Source organism: Stegostoma tigrinum, chromosome 21 (assembly GCF_030684315.1).
Source record: "Stegostoma tigrinum isolate sSteTig4 chromosome 21, sSteTig4.hap1, whole genome shotgun sequence".
NCBI classification, from domain to species: Eukaryota; Metazoa; Chordata; class Chondrichthyes; order Orectolobiformes; family Stegostomatidae; genus Stegostoma; species Stegostoma tigrinum.
The window spans coordinates 101649-120765 of record NC_081374.1 but is presented as its reverse complement, the minus strand read 5'-3'; the positions used below and the strand labels follow the sequence as shown (position 1 = coordinate 120765).

At 43.1% G+C, this 19117-nt stretch overlaps 1 protein-coding gene across 1 annotated transcript in view; it reads right to left on the bottom strand.

Moving 5' to 3' along the window:
• LOC125462951 (striatin-interacting protein 1) overlaps nt 1–19117 on the bottom strand; it is a gene marked incomplete at its 5' end in the record, with an annotated part of 171669 nt that overhangs the window by 52122 nt on the left and 100430 nt on the right. Inside the window, 4 exons of the mRNA XM_059653204.1 lie at nt 2294–2420; nt 3555–3652; nt 11984–12058; nt 12355–12483. Of these exons, the coding sequence (XP_059509187.1) occupies nt 2294–2420; nt 3555–3652; nt 11984–12058; nt 12355–12483 (429 nt within the window). The remainder of the gene's footprint in view (nt 1–2293; nt 2421–3554; nt 3653–11983; nt 12059–12354; nt 12484–19117) is intronic.

Genomic DNA, 19117 nt, shown 5'->3' with positions numbered 1-19117 from the left:
AAATATTCACATGCAGTCAAGGATGAGAAAATGAATGAATTGGGCTTTCAGCTGATACTCTCAACTTAAGCTCACTCATGAGCATTACAATTCATAAGATACAAAATGGGCAAGGCCAACAGATGTACGGGAACACAACCATGCGCAAGTTTCCCCCTAGCCCTCACTTTCCTAACTTGGAAATATATGGACATTTCTTCACTTACTGTGTCAAAAGCCTGAACTTCCTCCCCAACAGTATCTGGACATGCCTACACCAAATGCACTGCAGCTGTTCACAAAGAAGCTCACCACATCTTCTCAAGGAAAGCTAGAGTCGGGCAGTAAATGTTGCATCAACCAGTATAGCTCATGTCCCTGAATGAATGTTTCAGAAAGAGGTTAATGACTAGGACCCTAACAATGACATGACACCCTTGGGACAGAAGTGGAACATAAGAGTACATAGAACATTACAGCGCAGTACAGGCCCTTCGGCCCTCTATGTTATGCCAACCTGTCATACCGATCTCAAGCCCATCTAACCTACACTATTCCGTGTATGTCCATATGCTTATCCAATGAAGACTTAAATGTACCTAAAGTTGGCGAAACTACTACCGTTGCAGGCAAAGCGTTCCATTCCCTTACTACTCTCTGAGTAAAGAAACTACCTTTGACATTTGTCCTATATCTTTCACCCCTCAATTTAAAGCTATGCCCCTCGTGCTCGCTGTCACTATCCTGGGAAAAAAGGCTCTCCCTATCCACCCTATCTAACCCTCTGATTATTTTATATGTTTCAATTAAGTCACCTCTCAACCTTCTTCTCTCTAATGAAAACAGCCTCAAGTCCCTCAGCCTTTCCTCGTAATACCTTCCCTCCATACCAGGCAACATCCTAGTAAATCTCCTCTGCATCCTTTCCAAAGCTTCCACATCCTCTTATAACGCAGTGACCAGAACTGTTCACAAAACTCCAAGTGCGGCCGCACCAGAGTTTTGTACAGCTTCACCATAACCTCTTGGTTCCGGAACTCAATACCTCTATTAATAAAAGCTAAAACACTGTATGCCTTCTTAACAGCCCTGTCAACCTGGGTGGCAACTTTCAAGGATCTGTGTACATGGACATAGAGATCTCTCTGCTCATCTACACTACTAAGAATCTTACCATTAGCCCTGTACTCTGGTTACTCCTAACAAAGTGCATCACCTCACACTTGTCTGCATTAAACTCCATTTGCCACCCCTCAGCCCAGCTCTGCAGCTTATCTATGTCTCTCTGCAACCTACAGCATCCTCCGTCACTAATCACAACTCCACCGACCTTAGTGTCATCTGCAAATTTACTAACCAATCCTTCTACGCGCTCATCCTGGTCATTTATAAAAATGACAAACAGCAGTGGACCCAACACTGACCCTTGTGGTACACCACTAGTAACTGGTCTCCAGGACAAACATTTCCCATCAACTACCACCCTCTGTCTTCTATTCCTCCGCATTTTGTACAATAGCCTATTGTGGGGAACCTTATCGAACGCCTTGCTGAAATCCATATTCACCACATCAACCGGTTTACTCTCATCTACCTGTTTGGTCACCTTCTCAAAGAACTCAATAAGGTTTGAGAGGCACGACTTTCCCTTCACAAAACCGTGCTGACTATCCGTAGTCAATTTATTCTTTTCTAGATGATTATAAATCCTATCCCTTATAACCTTTTCCAACACTTTACCAACAACTGAGGTAAGGCTCACTGGTCTATAATTACCAGGGTTGTCTCTACTCCCCTTCTTGGACAGGGGAACCACATTTGCCATCCTCCAGTCGTCTGGCACTATTCCTGTAGACAATGACGAGTTAAAGATCAATGCCAAAGGCTCGGCAATCTCCTCCCTGGCTTCCCAGAGGATCCAAGGATAAATCCCGTCTGGCCCAGGGGACTTATCTATCTTCACCCTCTGAAGGATTTCTAATACTTCTTCCTTGTGAACCTCAATACCCCCTCGTCTAGTAGCCCATATCTCAGTATTCTCCTCGACAACATTGTCGTTTTCTAGAGTGAATACTGTTGAAAAATATTCATTTAGCGCTTCCTCTATCTCATCTGACTCCACACACAACTTACCACTACTATCCTTGATTGGGCCTATCTGGACCTAAAACTGACCCATCTATAGTACTCGAGACAAAACTGACCCATCTACAGTACCCGAAGCAAAACATTAGAAAAAATATTGCACACCAAACAATACTTACCACTGATAATTATTAACAAATTACTTAGGTAGCATAACAGCATTACTTACTTGATAGATGTGGTTGAGTTTGAAGTGCTTAAGTAACAATAGCAAGACAGCAGAAATTGCTTTTACGATGATCTCTTTGTGTCTGTTGACATCAACTCCAAGTTTCATACTCTGCAGCACGGTGGTGCTATTAGGATAAAAATCATATCACCATATTAATACAGAAACACAGAAACTAGGAGTGGGAGCAGGCCATTTGGCTCATCGAGCCTGCTCGATAATTCATTACCATGATCAATCATCCAACTCAATAGCCTGTACCTGCTTTCCTCGATATCATTCGGTCCCTTCAGCACCAAATATGATCTCCAGGCCCACCTTAAGGTCATACAGTGCTTTGGCCTTGGCTGCTTTCAGTGATAGCAAGTTCCACAAGCTCACCACTGTTTGCATGAAGAAATTTCTCCTGAACTTTGTCCTAAATGGTTTACCCCATATCCTTAGACTGTGATCTCTGGTTCTGCACCACCCCTAACATCGAATCCTTAATTGGCTGTTAAAACTTTATAGATTGCCTCTCACTTGTCTGTATAGCAGTGAATATAATACTAGCTGATTAAGTCTCCTCATATACCAGTCCCACCACCACAGGAATCAGACAAACCATCACTGCACTCCCTCTTATAGAAAAGCATCTTTCCCCAGACAGGAGGCAAAACCTAAATGAAATGTTCCAGATGTGATCTCACTAATACCCTGTTTAACGGCAGCGAGACATCCTTGCTTCTGTACAAGGTGTATTAAAATAATGTATATGGCACAAGATAAATAAATAAGAAAAGCATCTGAATTGAGGGCCTAAGAATGGCATGTTATCTGAAAGGAACAGGATTCAAGGACAACAGAAACAGAAAATATTGCAAGTACTCTGCAGGGGAGGCAACAAATAGGGTCAGAGAGTTAACATCTTGGGTTTATTAAAAAAAAATCATTTATCCGAAACATGGCACCTTAACATCCATTCCCAGCCATTTCTTTTTCATATTTCAGATTTCCAGGATTACCAGCAACTTGCTTTTGATCAAGTCCAGCTTGGCAAAAGAATGTGATCTCACATATCCAGAACACAACTGTACCTTACTAAGGTACCAGCAAACATTGCAATACTTAAATGAAAATAAGTTTTCACTAAGTTACTTCCAGTTAAGTTCCAGTCTTTATGCTTCATGAAATTTAAGAACAACAATTTACTGAAAAGAATGAAAGTGTCCAATAAGTGGGAAATTGAAGTTCCTAATATTAAAGAGAAAAGAATATTTACGGCATTTCTTCCGGCAGGACATCTGCAAGAATATTGATTGAATCAGTCTTTGCTTTTGAGGTTGGGGCTGCAGCCAGAAGGATCTTTAGTAAAGCAATCTGTGGGGGAAGAATTGATGGAAGGAATTGATGAAGAAAATAATCTTAAAATGCTTTCCTCCTAAAAAACAAATCTCTTAAATAGAGAACTGCTGGAAAACACTTGCAGGTCTGACAGCATATGTGGAGAGGAGAGTTCGCTCTGAAGGAGGATCACTGGGCCTGAAATACTGACTCTGCTTTCTCTCCAGAGATGCTGCCAGACCTGCAGAGTTTCTCCAGCAAGCTGTTTTTGCTTTAGATTTCCAGTGTCAACAGTTCTTTGTTTTTCACCTAGCATCTCTAAACCTTGATTACCCTAAACAATTGGTTTACTGAACCATAAACTGAGTTTAAATAATGACAATTAAATCTTGTACAAAATAAGATGACGACACATACAAGTAATAATGTAAAGAGGCCAACTTTTGCAGAGAAAGTTGGGAGTGCAGCCTAGGGGGAACACCAAGCAAGTTGTGAGGGAAATTGGTTCTGTCATGCTGAATGTTATTAGTCAAGCTTGACAATGGAGCACAACTCTGCCACCCCAAGACACTTTACTTAAATGCCATTGGGAAACCAAGGCCTTAGAAAATATTTTTTTTCATTTTTGAATTACAGCCTATATTTAACCTCTCTCAGCAAAGAGAACTACAGAAACGCAAAACCAACATCATTTGCAGACTGGATGTGCTGGTGTAACAGGTGAGTTAAAACAGCAGCTGGCTGATGTGGCTGCTTTGTACTGTTAAAGCATTGTAAGTTATTGTCTACACTCCTTTCAAGTAACGAAAAATGTATGCATTTATTTTCATATTTCTGACTTCATCAGTTTTTGTTTCAAACAGGTATAACTGTATTAGATCTTTGCTTTGCAAAACATATCTGAAACATATTCAAATCTTTAACATAACAACATCTGACATTCCTTCATTTGTTGCTTCCCACTTTTCAATTTCTCTAAATAATATGTTCATTTTCATTGCTTTAAATTTTTTCATTCACTCATAGATGTCAGTGTCGCTGTCTGGGTCAACATTTATTGCTGAATGATGGATGATGAGCTCCTGGCCAGAGTTTTATTCCTATTTCCTACTGAGGATTAAAATGAATACTGATGAGATTGACGATCAAGCATGTACAGCTGCAGACCATCAGGAAGAAAACAAAAGTATAGGTAGGAGATCAAAAGTATAAATAGGAAATGCAAAGAGAAACAAAGAAATTAAATTGTTTAACTTTTAGGATAAAACTAAGTAACAAAATATTCAACAACTGAAGAGGTAATAGTGTTCAGAGATAGTAGGAACTGCCAATGCTGGAGAATCTGAGAAAACACGATGTGAAGCTGGATGAACACAGCAGTCCAAGCAGCATCGGAGCAGGGTCTGAAGAAGGGTCTCAACCCGAAACATCAATTTTCCTGCTCCTCTGATGCTGCTTGGCATGCTGTGTTCATCCAGCTTCACACCGTGTTATCTTAGGTAATCGTGTTCATTTGGGAATTGGGCCAAAAAGAAAAGATGAGAGAAAAATTACAGGTTACAATTCCAAATGGTAAAATGAAACCATTATTGTGCTTGTGAGGCTCGATGAACACAGCAGACCCAGCAGCATCTCAGGAGCACAAAAGCTGATGTTTCGGGCCTAGACCCTTCATCAGAGAGGTCACCGAAACGTCAGCTTTTGTGCTCCTGAGATGCTGCTGGGCCTGCTATGTTCATCCAGCCTCACATTTCATTATCTTGGATTCTCCAGCATCTGCAGTTCCCATTATCACCATTATTGTGCTTGTTTATCAGGGAAATACATCTGCTGGGCTTGATAGTGTAAGATGAGATTAGGAACAATACAAATGTATTCAAAGTATTATGAAGAAAGAAAAATATTCTACTGCCATGCAAAGTTAATGATGAGTTAAAAAAGATTTCATGAGGCAGTGCTGCAGTCACTACAGCTGGGGAACGGATCGTGGCAGGACACCCACAGTGATTGACTCGAGGAACAGCATCGAATCAGAGGGAGAGGCCTCTTCGAACCAAAACAAAACAGCACTTCAAGGATGACTGGCAAGGTAAGATTCTCATTATTTAAGTGTACAAGGACAGAGATGGCAAGCAGGGCAGTGGTATGCTCCTCTTACTAGATGTAGGAAATCAGGAAGTAGTCTAGTGTCCCTGACATCTATATCGGCAGGCAGTGTGATCAGCTGCAGCTCCTCACAGACCGTGTGGTTCAGTTGGAGAAGCAGCTGGACACAATGCAGTGTAAGAGAGGGTGACAGTAACTAGCTTTAGGGAAGTGATCACACCACAGGTTCAGACAGATAGATAGGTGACTGCCTGGGGAGGTTGCAGGTAGTGCGGGAGTCTTCTGTGGATGTTCCCCTCTTAAACAGGTCTACCATTTTGAATAATATGGGGTGAAGTGGTGAAGGAGTAGCCCCTCAGGAGATAGTAGAAGCAGCAACCAGACCTGTGGTACCACAACTAGTTCTGCTGTAGAGCAGGGTAAGGCAATGTCCAGGTGAGCAATAGTAGCGCATCACTCGGAGCACAGACAGGTGTTTCTGTGGCTGTGAACAAGACTCCAGGATGGTGTGTTGCGTCCCTGATGCAAGGGTCACAGACGTCTCTGTGCGGGTACAGGACATCCTGAAATGGGAGGGAAAACCGACAGAAGTCATTGGCCACAGTGACACAAATGACATAGTTACGAAGGAGGAAGAGGTCCTGCAAGGCCAATTCAGGGAGCTCGGTAGGGAGCTAAAAATCAGGACTATCAGGGTAGTAATCTCAGAATTACTACCAATGCCACAGGCTAGTGAAGCTAGAAACAGAGAGAGAGAGAGCGTACAGTTGAAGACGTGATTACAAAACTGGTGTAGGAGGGAGGACTTTAGATATATGGATCATTGGGATGTCTTTTGGAGAAGGTAGGAACAAGAAGGACAGGTTGCACCCAAACTGGAGGGGCACCAACATTCTGGGAGGGAGGGAATCCAGAGCTATTCATGATGGTTTAAACTATGTGGCAGTATGTGGGAACCAGAACAACAGGCCAGTAATTGCAGGGACTGAGGACAAGAGAGAGAGTGAGATATGCGTAGCACAGACTAAGAGCAGGCAGATGGAAATCGTGGTGCTCAGAGGGATAGCAGGTCTGGAGTGCATTTACTTCAATGAAAGAAGTGTAACAGGTAAGACAGATGAACTAAGCATAGATTACGACATGCAATTATGATGTTATTGCCATGATGGAGACATGGTTAGAGGGGGGACAGGACTGGCACCTCAACATTCCAAGATATTGCTGTTTAGATATGACAGAAAGGGAAACAAAAGGGGTGGGGAAGTTGCATTTTGCTGATTTGGGATCACATCACACCTGTGTTGAGGGAGGACACATCAGCGGGATCTTGCAGTGAGGCATTATGGGTGGAGCTCAGGAATAGGAAGGGTGAAATTCCAACGTTGGGAGTTTTCTATAGACCTCCCAATAGTCCACGGGAGACAAGTGAGCGACTTCAAATTTCCTACAATTGACTGGGACATCCTTACAGGCAGAAGCTCGAATGGAAAGTAATTTGTCAAATGTGTCCAGGAGGGCTTTTGGAGGCAGAATGTTGACAATCCAAATCAGAGAGGAGGTCATACTACATTTGGTATTAGGGATTGATTCAGGAAAGGTGATCGATGTTTCAGTAGGAGATCCTTCTGGACTTGGCAACTGTAATCCCATCAGATTTTGAGTGCTCATGAACAAGGACAAGAATGGCCCTCAGGTGGGGGTGTTTAATTGGACAAGGGCCAATTACATCCACATTAGACAGAAATTGGGGAATGTGGGTTGGGAGCAGTTATTTGAAGGCAAATCTACATTTGGCATGCGGGAGGCTTTTAAAGATCAGTTGATTACAGTGCAGGACATGCATATCCCTGCAAAACTGAAGGATAGGAATGGCAGGATCCAGGAACCATGGATGACAAGGGAAATTGTAAGCTTAGACAAAAGGAAACAGGAATCATCTGGTAAGTCTACGCAGCTACAAATTGATGAAGCCCTCGAGGAGTATCCGAAAATTAGGAAGGAACTGAAATGTGGAATTAGGAAGGCTTAAAAGGGGCCATGAAATGTTTTAGGAAAACAGGATCAAGGAGAATCTCAAAGCTTTTTTCCCTGTATACATTACAAGAAAGAGGGTAGCAATGCAAAGAGTATGCCCACTCAAGGACAAAGGAGGGGCGTTATGCACGGAGCTACAGGATGTGGGAGAGATCCTTCATGAGTACTTTGTATCAGTATTCACTGAGGAGAAGGACATGGCTGATGTTGAGGTCAGGCATTAGTGTGTGAATACTCAAAGCTCACGAGTTTTGAGAAGATTTGTAGCTCACGTTGAGGTTCTGGATGTGAGTTTGCTCGCTGAGCTGGAATGTTCATTTTCAAACGTTTTGTCACCATTCTAGATAACAGTGAGCCTCCGGTGAAGCGCTGGTATTATGTCCTGCTTTCTATTTATCTGTTTAGGTTTCCTTGGGTTGGTGATGTCATTTCCTGCGTCGGTGATGTCATTTCCTGTTATTTTTCTCAGAGGATGGTAGATGGGCTCCAAATTAATGTGTTTGTTGATGGAGTTCCAGTTCCAAAGCTCAATATATCAAAGGAGCAAGTTTTGGATATACTAAATTGCATTAAGTTAGACAAGTCTCCAGGGCCAAATGGGATTTATTCCAGGTTGCTGTGAAAGGCAAGGGATGAATTAGCTGGGGCATCAGCAGATACCTTCACAATCTTTGACCACAAATGAGGTTCCAGAGGATTGAAGATTAGCCAATGTTGTTCCCTTATTTTAGAAAAGAAGCAGAGGAAATTATAGGCTAGTGAGCATGACGTCTGCGGTGGGGAAGCTCTTTCAGAAGAAACTGAGGGACAAGTTGTATGCACATTTGGAAGAAAATGGACTTATTAGTGACCGGCAGCATGCTTTTTTCACAGGGAAGATGCTGTCTCACCAACCTGATTTCTTTTTTGAAGAAGTGACATAGATAATTGATGAGAGAAGAGCTGTGGATGTCATATTATGGGCTGTCGTGAGGCCTGTGATGAAGTCCCACATAGCAGATTGTTACAAAAACTAAATTCACATGGGATTTGGGGTGTGCTGGCTAGATGGATACAAAACCGGCTCGATCATAGAAGGAGAGAATGGTTGTGGAAGGGTGTTTTTCATAATGGAAACTGGTAATGGTGTGAAGCTGGATGAACACTACAGGCCAAGCAGCAGAGGAGCAGGGAAGGTTGACGTTTTGGGTTGAGACTCTTCTTCAGAAATGGGGGAGGGGCAAGGGGATTCTGAAATAAATAGGGAGACAGATAGAAGATGGATAAAGGAGAAGATAGGTTGAGAGGAGACAGACAGGTCAAAGATGCGGGGTTAAAGCCAGCGAAAGTGAACATAGGTGAGGACGGGTCAGTCCAGGGAGGACTGACAGGTCAAGGAGGCGGGATGAGGTTAATGGGTGGAGATGGGGTTGCGGCTTGAGGTAGGAGGAATGGTTAGGGAGGCGAGGACTAGCTGGACCGGTTTTGCGATGTGGTTGGGGGAGGGGAGATTTCGGCGCTTGTGAAGTCCACATTGATACCCTTGGGCTGCAGGATTCCCAAGCGAAATATGAGATGCTGTTTCCGCATCTTTCGGGTGGCATCATTGTGGCAATACACTTACACTCAGTTTGCAGCAAACAACTACACCTCCCAGTTACGAACCATTTCAACTCCACCACGCCCCCCCAACTCCTCGGACAACATGTCCATCCTGGGCCTCCTGCACTGCCACAATGACGGCACCTGAAAGATGCAGGAACCCTGCAGCCCCAGAGTATGAATGTGGACTTCACAAGCTTCAAAATCTCCCCTCTCCTGACCACATCCCAAAACCAGCCCAGCTAGTCCCCACCTCCCTAACCATTCCTCCCACATCAAACTCCACCCCCACCTCCAACCCACTAACCTCATCCCCCCTGGACTGACTTATCCCCTCCCTAACTCCCCACCTACATGCACGTTCACTGGCTCTAACCCGGTCTCTTTGACCTGTCTGTCTCCTCTCACCCTATCTTCTCCTTTATCCATCTTCTATCCGCCTCCCCGTCTCCCTATTTATTTCAGAATCCCCTTCACCTCCCCCATTTCTGAAGAAGGGTCTCGGCCCAAAACGTTAAACTTTCCTGCACCTCTGATGCTGCTTGGCCTGCTGTGTTCATCCAGCTTTACACCATGTTATCTCAGATTCTCCAGCATCGGCAGTTCCTATTATCTTGGTAAACAATGGTGTTTCTCAGGGATCAGTCTTACATTCTCAATGATCTCATTTCAATGATCTGGAGGACTTAAGTTTGTAGATGACAACAGTGCTAGCAAACTGTGAAAGGATACAACAGGATATAGTTAGATTGGTGGCTTGGGCACAGAAATGGCAGATGGAGTTTAAACCAATCAAATGCAAGGTGATGCATTTTGAAGGATCAAATTTAGGTCTAAATTATACTGCAAAACGCAGAACCCTTCGGAACATTAACATGCAGATGGATTTGGGCATGTAAGTCCACAGTTCCCTAGAAGTGACACATAGGTGGCCAAAGAGATTTAAGAAGGCATGTGAAAAGCTTGCCTTTATCAACCAGGACATGGAGTACAAGAGTTGGCAAAACATGTTGCAGCTATATAAACCCCTTGCTAGGCTGCACTTGGAGTACTGTGTGCAGTTTTGGTTACCACACTACCAGCAAGACGTGAAAACTTTGGAGAGAGTGCTGAGACAGTGCACCAGGATGTTGCCCGGTCTCGAGGGTGCTGGCTATGAGGAAAGATGAAAAAGACTAAGATTGTTTTCACTGGAAAGACAGCAGTCAAGAGGAGACCTAATAGAGGTCTACAAAATTATGAGGGGCATTGATAAGGTGGACAATCAGACACTTTTTCTTTGGATTGAAATTTCAATTATAAGACAGCACAGGTTCAAGGTGAGAGGAGGAAGTTTAAAGGGAGTTATGCGAGAGAAGCTTTTCACACAGTGTGGTAAGGACCCTGGAATGCACTGCCAGAAGTAGTGGTGGAAGCGGGCGCGTTGGCGATATTTAAGAGGCATCTGGATGGTTACATGAACAGGGAGGGAATAGAGAGACACAGACCAATTCAAGGCAGGAGGTTTGTTTTTTAGCTTAGTTAGGGCATGATGACAGGAACAGGCTTGGAGGACCAAAAGGCCTATTCATGTGCTGTATTTCTCGTTCTTTTATCACTCATAATTATATTTAGAGAGATGGTACGTGTCTACAGAACAGTCAAACTAACCTTATAAGAAATCTGTACTAAAGGGTAAAATACTAGATACTAAAAGTAATCACCACCATTACTCAGCATGAATTTCAAGTGAAAATTTTACTTGACCAGCCTCACTGAATTCTTTGAGATGGTAACAGAAATACTGAAAGCTAAGTGCAGGAGATATACTATATGTAAATTACAAAAAAAAACTTAAAATATACCATATGAATGATATACCAATAAGGCTAGAGGTTGTAGAAACACAAGCCCAGCAGCTGAAAGGATAGCAAATTGGCAGCAAGATACAAAGGAGAAAAAGGCAGTCAAATAGTTAAGATAATTTGCAGAGGAGAAAGTTGGCCCCACAGGAGCAGTTGGGTCAACTGCTATTAATAATTTATATGAACAATTTAAATTTTGAAATTTCCAAACTGGCAAATAACACCAAATTACAGAGGGTGGGGGTGGTCACTATTAAAGAAAACTGCAACACATTATAAACAGCATTATGAAACTTGGAATAAAATTAGAAATGCATTTCAATAAAGGACAGTGCAAGTTTTTACATTTTGGCAAGAGTGAAATAAGGAGACCATGCATTCTTGGAAAATAACGATCTAAATCAGTTAAAGGTGCAAAGGGATCTAGTAATATGTAGTAAGGCAGGTCAAAAAAGAGAACATAAAAGCAAAATAAGCACTAGGATTTATTTCTAGATAAATAAAAGACAACAACTGAGTTGAACAGTGCAAATGTATTGAAGGGGAAAGCTAGATACTAGTCATCTTAATTGAGGAAGGATAGAAGGAGGCTCCAGTGGTGCACCAAAGTCAGAGAAAGCTTGTGAAGGCATGGTGACCCTCAGGTTAAATTCACCACTAGTCATTTCTCTCATGAGACAGCAATCCTATGGTCCCTTCGGACTTCGGTGACTTTGTCTTGTTATCTCAATTGGCCTATCGTTGTCTAAGATTTTCTATATAATTCTGTGCAAAAAGATACTGTAAGAGACTTTCAGCTCACCATGTATTGAGGCAGACTGGGCAGTATACCCTGGTACAGAATTTCAGCAGGTGTCAGGTCAAAATCTTCATCTCCCTGAAAACAGGAAAAGAAAACAGTCCTAAAACTAGTTTTCCAGTTCCTTCCTGAATTTCAGTCCGATATCTGACGCAGATCTTCACCATGAGCATTCCACCCGTAATTTCCACTGGGCAAGCATTTTCAATGGAATGTATGTTACATTGTATACATTACACATGGACAGTCTGAAGGTAATAAGCATTACTGCATGGGATCATAGAATCATAGAGACATGCAGCACACAAGAGGCCTTTCAGATCAAAAAGTCTGTACTGTCAAAGCTGCATTGAATCTACTCAAGGCCCACTTACCAACGCGAGACTCACAGCCTCAAACATGACATTTAAAGTGCTCATCCAAGTACTTTTAAAAATTGTGCGATCACTGACAGCATCCTGGTGAATTTCCTCTGCAGCCTCCTCCATGCAATTATATCCTTCCTATAGTGAGGCAACCAGAATTATACACAGTAGTCCAGCTGTGGCCTAACCAAAGTCCCATCTAGCTCCAACATAACATCCTTTCTAATCCATGCCTTGACTTATAAAGCCAGCCAGCAACACCCCCATCCCTCAAAATGAATAAAATAAAACAAGGTCTCAGTCCAAAAAGGTCAACCTCAATCTGAGACTATAAAATTATAAACTGTAGGAGCAGAGGTAGACTATTCAGCCCATCAGGCTGCTACCTCATTCAACAAGATTATGGCAGATCTGATAATCCGCAACTCCACTTGCTTGCTTTCATCCAGTAACCTTTGATTCCATAATTGATGTTGCAGGTTCCACAGTCACAGGGGAACCTCTTTTGCAGTAAGTTCAGCACTTTGGTAAATCACCTATTGTTCTTTGCAATGCCTAATCTACACACATGGAAAATCTCTTTACCCCAAAGACATGGTCTGGTGAAATTCTGTTCCACTTTCTCTTAGGCAAGTATATCCTGGCTTAGGTAAAAAGTCTACCTACAAGACAACAGTTTCTAAAGACTGTTTTACTCATGCTCCCATCCATTTGTCACTACTACTGGTCTTCCTATTTGCTTGCTATACCTGCCTTTTAACTTTGCCCAGTCCATGCACAAGAACAGTGAGGCCATATGGCATTGGAGCAAATTAGGTTATTCAGCCCATCAAATTGGCCCAGCCATTCATTCATGGCTAACGTGTTGCTTAAGCTCATACTCCTGTCTCCTTCATGTAGCCCTGATCCCCTCACTAATCAAGGCATTTGATAAGGTTCCCCATGGCAGGCTCATTCATAAAGTTAGGAGGTATGGGATACAGGGTGATTTGGCTGTCTGGATTCGGAATTGATTGGCTGACAGGAGGCAGAGAGTGGTTGTAGATGGTCAGCATTCTGCCTGGAGGTCAGTGCTGAGTGGCATCCCACAGGGCTCTGTTCTTGGGCCTCTGTTCTTCGTAGTTTTTATAAATGACTTGGATGAGGAGGTTGAGGGGTGGGTTAGTATGTTCGCTGATGACACAAAGGTTGGAGGTGCCATTGATAGTATCGAGGGATATTGCAGGCTTCAGCGAGACACTGACAGAATGCAGAGCTGGGCTGAGAAATGGCAGATGGAGTTCAACCTGGACAAATGTCAAGTGATGCATTTTGGAAGGTCGAACTTAAATGGCTGAATATAGGATTAAAGGCAGGATTCTGTGGAGGAACAGCTGGATCTTGGTGTTCAAGTGCATAGCTCCCTCAAAGTTGCCACCCAGGTGGATAAGGTTGTTAAGAAAGCATTTGGTGTTTTGGCTTTCATTAACGGGGGAATCGAGTTTAAGAGCCGCGAGGTTATGCTGCAGCTCTACAAAACCCTGGTAAGACCACACTTGGAATACTGTGTCCAGTTCTGGTCGTCCTATTATAGGAAAGATGTGGAGGCTTTGGAGAGGGTGCAAAGGAGGTTTACCAGGATGCTGCCTGGACTGGAGGGCTTGTCTTACGAGGAGAGGTTGACTGAGCTCAGACTTTTCTCTCTGGAGAGAAGGAGGAAGAGAGGTGACCTGATCGAGGTGTACAAGGTCATGAGAGGCATGGATAGAGTCGATAGCCAGAGACATTTCCCCAGGGCACGACTGACTGCCATGAGGGGTCATAGTTTGAAGGTGTTAGGAGGAAGGTGTAGAGGAGACATCAGAGGGAGGTTCTTCACCCAGAGAGTTGAGAGCGCATGGAATAGTTTACCAGTGGTAGTCGTGGAAGCAGAGTCATTAGTGACATTTAAGCGACTGCTGGACATGCACATGGACAGCAGTGAATTGAGGGGAATGTAGGTTGGGTTATTTTATTTTTGGATTAGGAATACTCCAAGGCACAACATCGTGGGCCGAAGGGCCTGTACTGTACTGTACTTTTCTATGTTCTATGTAACCTATCGATTTTTGTCTTAAAGGAACTGAAAGACTTAACCTCCACAGCCTTCTGCAGCAACGAGGTCCACAAATTCACCACCCTCTGTCTGAAGAGATTTCTCTTCATCTCAGTTCTAAAGAGTTGTCTCTTTAATCTATGGCTGTGTCCTTGGTCCTCAGTCTCTACTACTGGTGGAAACATTTTCTCCATACCGACTCAATCCAGGCCTCTCAGTATATTGTACGTTTCAGTGAGATTCCCCTCATCTTGCTGAGCTCTTATCATGTATAGACCAAGAGTTCTCAATTGCTCCTCAAATGACAAGTCCTTCATCCCTGGGATCATTCTTGTGAGCCTCTGCTGGAACCCCTCTGAGGTCAGCACGCCCTTCCTTAGGTATGGGACCCCAGGACTATTCACAATATTCTATATGTGGTTTGACCAGAGCCTTATAGAGCGTCAGCATTACATGCTGGCTCAGCCCTATTTCACTATGCACTTACAACCTCAACTCTGCAACCTCATCCTCCATCTTCCTAACACCTCTCTTCCTCCTTCTCTCCAGAGAGAAAAGTCCGAGCTCAGTCAACCTCTCCTCGTAAGACAAGCCCTCCCCTCCAGGCTAACAGGTCGATGATTTCCCGTCTTCTGCTTCCCTCCCTTCTTAAACACTTGCATTATATTAGCCAATTTCCAGGCCTCTGGGATGCTGCCTGACTCCGGTGATTCCTGAAAGATCATTATCAATGCATCCACAATCTCTTCAGCTATCTCCTTCAGAACTCTGGTGTGTAGCCCTTCTGATCCAGATAGTTTATGCAATTTCAGACCCTGAAGTTTCTTTAGCACCTTTTCTTTAATGATGGCTACGACTCTCACCTCTGCCCCCATATCTCCAAGTTCTGGTTTGTTAGTGGTATCTTCCATCATGAAAACTGATATCAAGTACCTACTTAGTTCCTCTGCCATTTCTTTGTTTCCCTTTATTATTTCTCCAGATTCATTTCCCAACTGTCCAATGTCCACTCTTGCCTCTCTCTTACCTTTTGTATTAGAAATACAATCTCTTGCAATCATCTTTTCTCTCACCAGCTAGCTTACCCTCATTTCATCATCTCTCCACTTTGTACTTTTTTTAAGTTGGCCTCTGCTGGTTTTCTAAAGCTTTCCAATCCTCTGCTTCCCACTAATCTTCACTATACTGTGTATTTTTTCTTTGGCTTTCTGTGCTCTCCCTGCCTTCTCCATCAGCCGTGGTTGCCTTATCCTCCCTGTGGTATGTTTCTTCATCCTTGGGATGAATTTCTGCTGTGCCTCCTGAATTGCCCCCAGAAATTCCTGCCATGCTGCTCCACTGTCTTCCTTTCTAGGCTCCCCTTCCAATCAATTCCCTCATGTCAATTGTAATACTGTTACATCTGATTCCAGTTTCTTCCTCTCTAATTGCAGGGTGAATTCTACCATACTATTGGTCATTGCCCCCTAGATATTCCTTCACCTAAGCTCCCGAATCAAGTTGGCCTGATTACACATCACCAAATCTAAAATTCCCTGTTTCCTTGTGGGCTCTACCACAAGCTGCTCCGTAAAACCATCTTGTAGACATTCCATGAATGCATTTTCTGAAGATATGTTGCTGACCCGATTTTCCCAGTCTACCTGCACGCTGAATACTGTAAAAATGACCCTTCCTCGAAACAAAACATTAATTTCCACAGGTGCTGCCAGACCTGCTGAGCTTTTCTAGCAATTTTTTTTTGTGTCTCTGACTTATAGCATCCGCAGTTTTTTTCAGGTGGCCTTGTGGAATTAGTTCTAGGGACCCAGATTCAATAATAAAAAAATCTGGAATTAAGAATCTACTGATGACCATAAAAACATTGCCCATTGTTGGCACAAACCTATCTCGCTCACTAATATCCTTCATGGAAGGAAATCTACGTTCCCTTACCTGGTCTGGCCTACATGAGACTTTAGACCCACAGTAATGTGGTTGACTCTCAGCTGCCTTCTGAAATGGCCTAGCAAGCCATTCAGTTGTATCTACTGCTCAACCTACTGCACATGGACCGCAGTGGTTCAAGACGGCAACTTAACACCACCCTTTCAAGAGCAACTAGTGATGAGCAATAAATGCTGGTCAGTCAGCGACACCCATATCCCGTGAGTGAATAAAAAGAGTTTAATTTTATTTCTTACTAATAGCACAACACTGATCCCTCTGCCTATCCTGTCAATAGGATGCATATCCTTAGATATTTAGTTCCCATCCATCATTCTTTCCAGCATTTGGGGCAGCACGGTGTCACAGTGGTCAGCACTACTGCCTCACATCACCAGGGACCTGGATTCAATTCCCACCTCGGGTGACTGTGTGGAGTTTGCACATTCTCCCTGTGCCGACGTGGGTTTCCTCTGGGTGCTCTGGTTTCCTCCCACAGACAAAGATGTGCAGGTTAGGGTGGACTGGCCGTGCTAAATTGCCCATTGTTCAGAGAGGTGTAGATTAGGTGGGTTAAAGGGGAATGTGTCTGGGAGGGATGCTCTGAGGTTTGGTGTGGACTTGTTGGGCTTGTTTCCACACCGTAGGGATTCTAATCTATTCTTGATGTTCACATCGTACCTACAAATTTCAATCTGCACGACAAGCTAATTTACCTTGTTTTGTATACTGCGTGCATTTATGTATAACATCCTCAAATCCTGAGTTGACTACCACTTTCTCATTGTTGCCCCCTCATCTGCTGTGTCTGAAGTCAGATTGCTAATCCATTCCATACTATTACTCGTTCTGGAAACTTCAATAACTTCTCCAGAGCCTTCCCATTTCCCCCTGCCTTTTAATAATGTCACCCTGGTTATGAATATTTCCTAATCTCGCAGCAACCAGAAAAGTAGCTTTCCCTTTCCTCTATCATACAAATAGATAACTTCACACTTTGGCATGCTGTATTCCAGCTGTCATGTTCTCGTCTATATACCAAATCTGTCTGTATCCTTCTGCATCCTCAATGAATCCTCAGCATTTCCTTTCCATCTGACTGTATCATCAGCTAATCTGAATATGTTACATTCAATCAACGCAGCCAAGTCATTAATTTTGATCCGAAATAGCTGAGGTCCAAATACTAATCCATGCGGTACCCTGCTACCTCCAAAATACCAATCTGGGAAATGACCTATTAACGCTACAGCTTTAAGTCATTAAACAATCCTTAGTGAATGTTAATTATTCCAATCCAAAAGTCCCAAGTTTATGAAATAATCCATGTTTGAGCGTCCTAAGTGACTCACCTGAAGTGGATTGAAACATTTTGCTGAAACAAAGATGCTATTTACATACAAGTTTGTTTAGAAATTCACTCTTAATTTCTACTTTTCGCTTTTCATCAACACATTCAATCATTTGAGTCAAACATAATTTGCCTTTCATAAAGCCACCCCAGCTGATATTCATTAACCCAGGTGAAAATTAATTTTATTTCCTATTTTTAACTCTGGAAGCTCACCTATTGCCATTGTTAGGTTGTTTATCATTCCGTTCTGAAATATGGATTAAATTGGTAAGGCCATCATTTACTGCCCATCCCTAACTGCTCAAGAGATGATAATAAAGCCACCTTCTTAAATTGCTGCAGTCTATCTGGTACATGTACACTCAGTGCAGTTAGGAAGACAATTTGGATTTTTGATCCAATGATTGTAAAGCAATGGTAGTACAGTCCCAAGTTAGGTTAGGTTGTGGCTTTCAGGGGAACCTAATGGTAGCGGACTTTTAAACAGATGCCCTTGTCCTTCTGGGTGCTAGAGGGCACAGTTTCAGAAGGTACAGTTGAAGAAGATGTGACGTTGCTACAATGTTTTTGTGATGCATATTGCTGCCACCATATATTTGTAAAATTTTCCTTACTATCCTACTTTGATATCATCGCCTTGATAATTTGTTGTGATCTCTCTATTTTAATTAGTTTGTACAGTTTTGGATTACTTGTTATATCGGTCAGACCCTAGGCATGTGACTCATACCCATCATGTTATTCCACCCATTTGGTTTGTCACCAGCACAACCTTATGTTTAATTTTTTGTAATTATCTCTATCTGAAATAATCGGAATATAGGTCATCCCTTCACTTGTTATTCAGCTGTTGGCGCTTTGCTCACACCATGTGACACATGATCACCTGCAGCGACTTACTATTCATCCCATAACCAGCCCAGCCTGTCTCTGCCTCCCTAACCTGTTCTTCCTCTCACCCATCCCTTCCTCCCACCTCAAGCCGCACCTCCATTTCCTACCTACTAACCTCATCCCACCTCCTTGACCTGCCCATCTTCCCTGGACTGACCTATCCCCTCCTTACCTCCCCACCTATACTCTCCTCTCCACCTATCTTTTTCTCTCTCCGTCTTCGGTCCACCTTCCCCTCTCTCCCTATTTATTCCAGAACCCTCACCCCAACCCCCCTCTCTGATGAAGGGTCTAGGCCCAAAACGTCAGCTTTTGTGCTCCTGGGATGCTGCTTAGCCTGCTGTGTTCATCCAGCTTCACACTTTATTATCTTGGATTCTCCAGCATCTGCAGTTCCCATTATCTCTATTATTCAGCCTGTTGACATTCCACACTCACCATTTATATGACATTTTGATCATTCTGTTTATAAATTCTGTGCCTATGTGGTTCACTTCACTTGGAGATGAAACAATGCTTTGAAA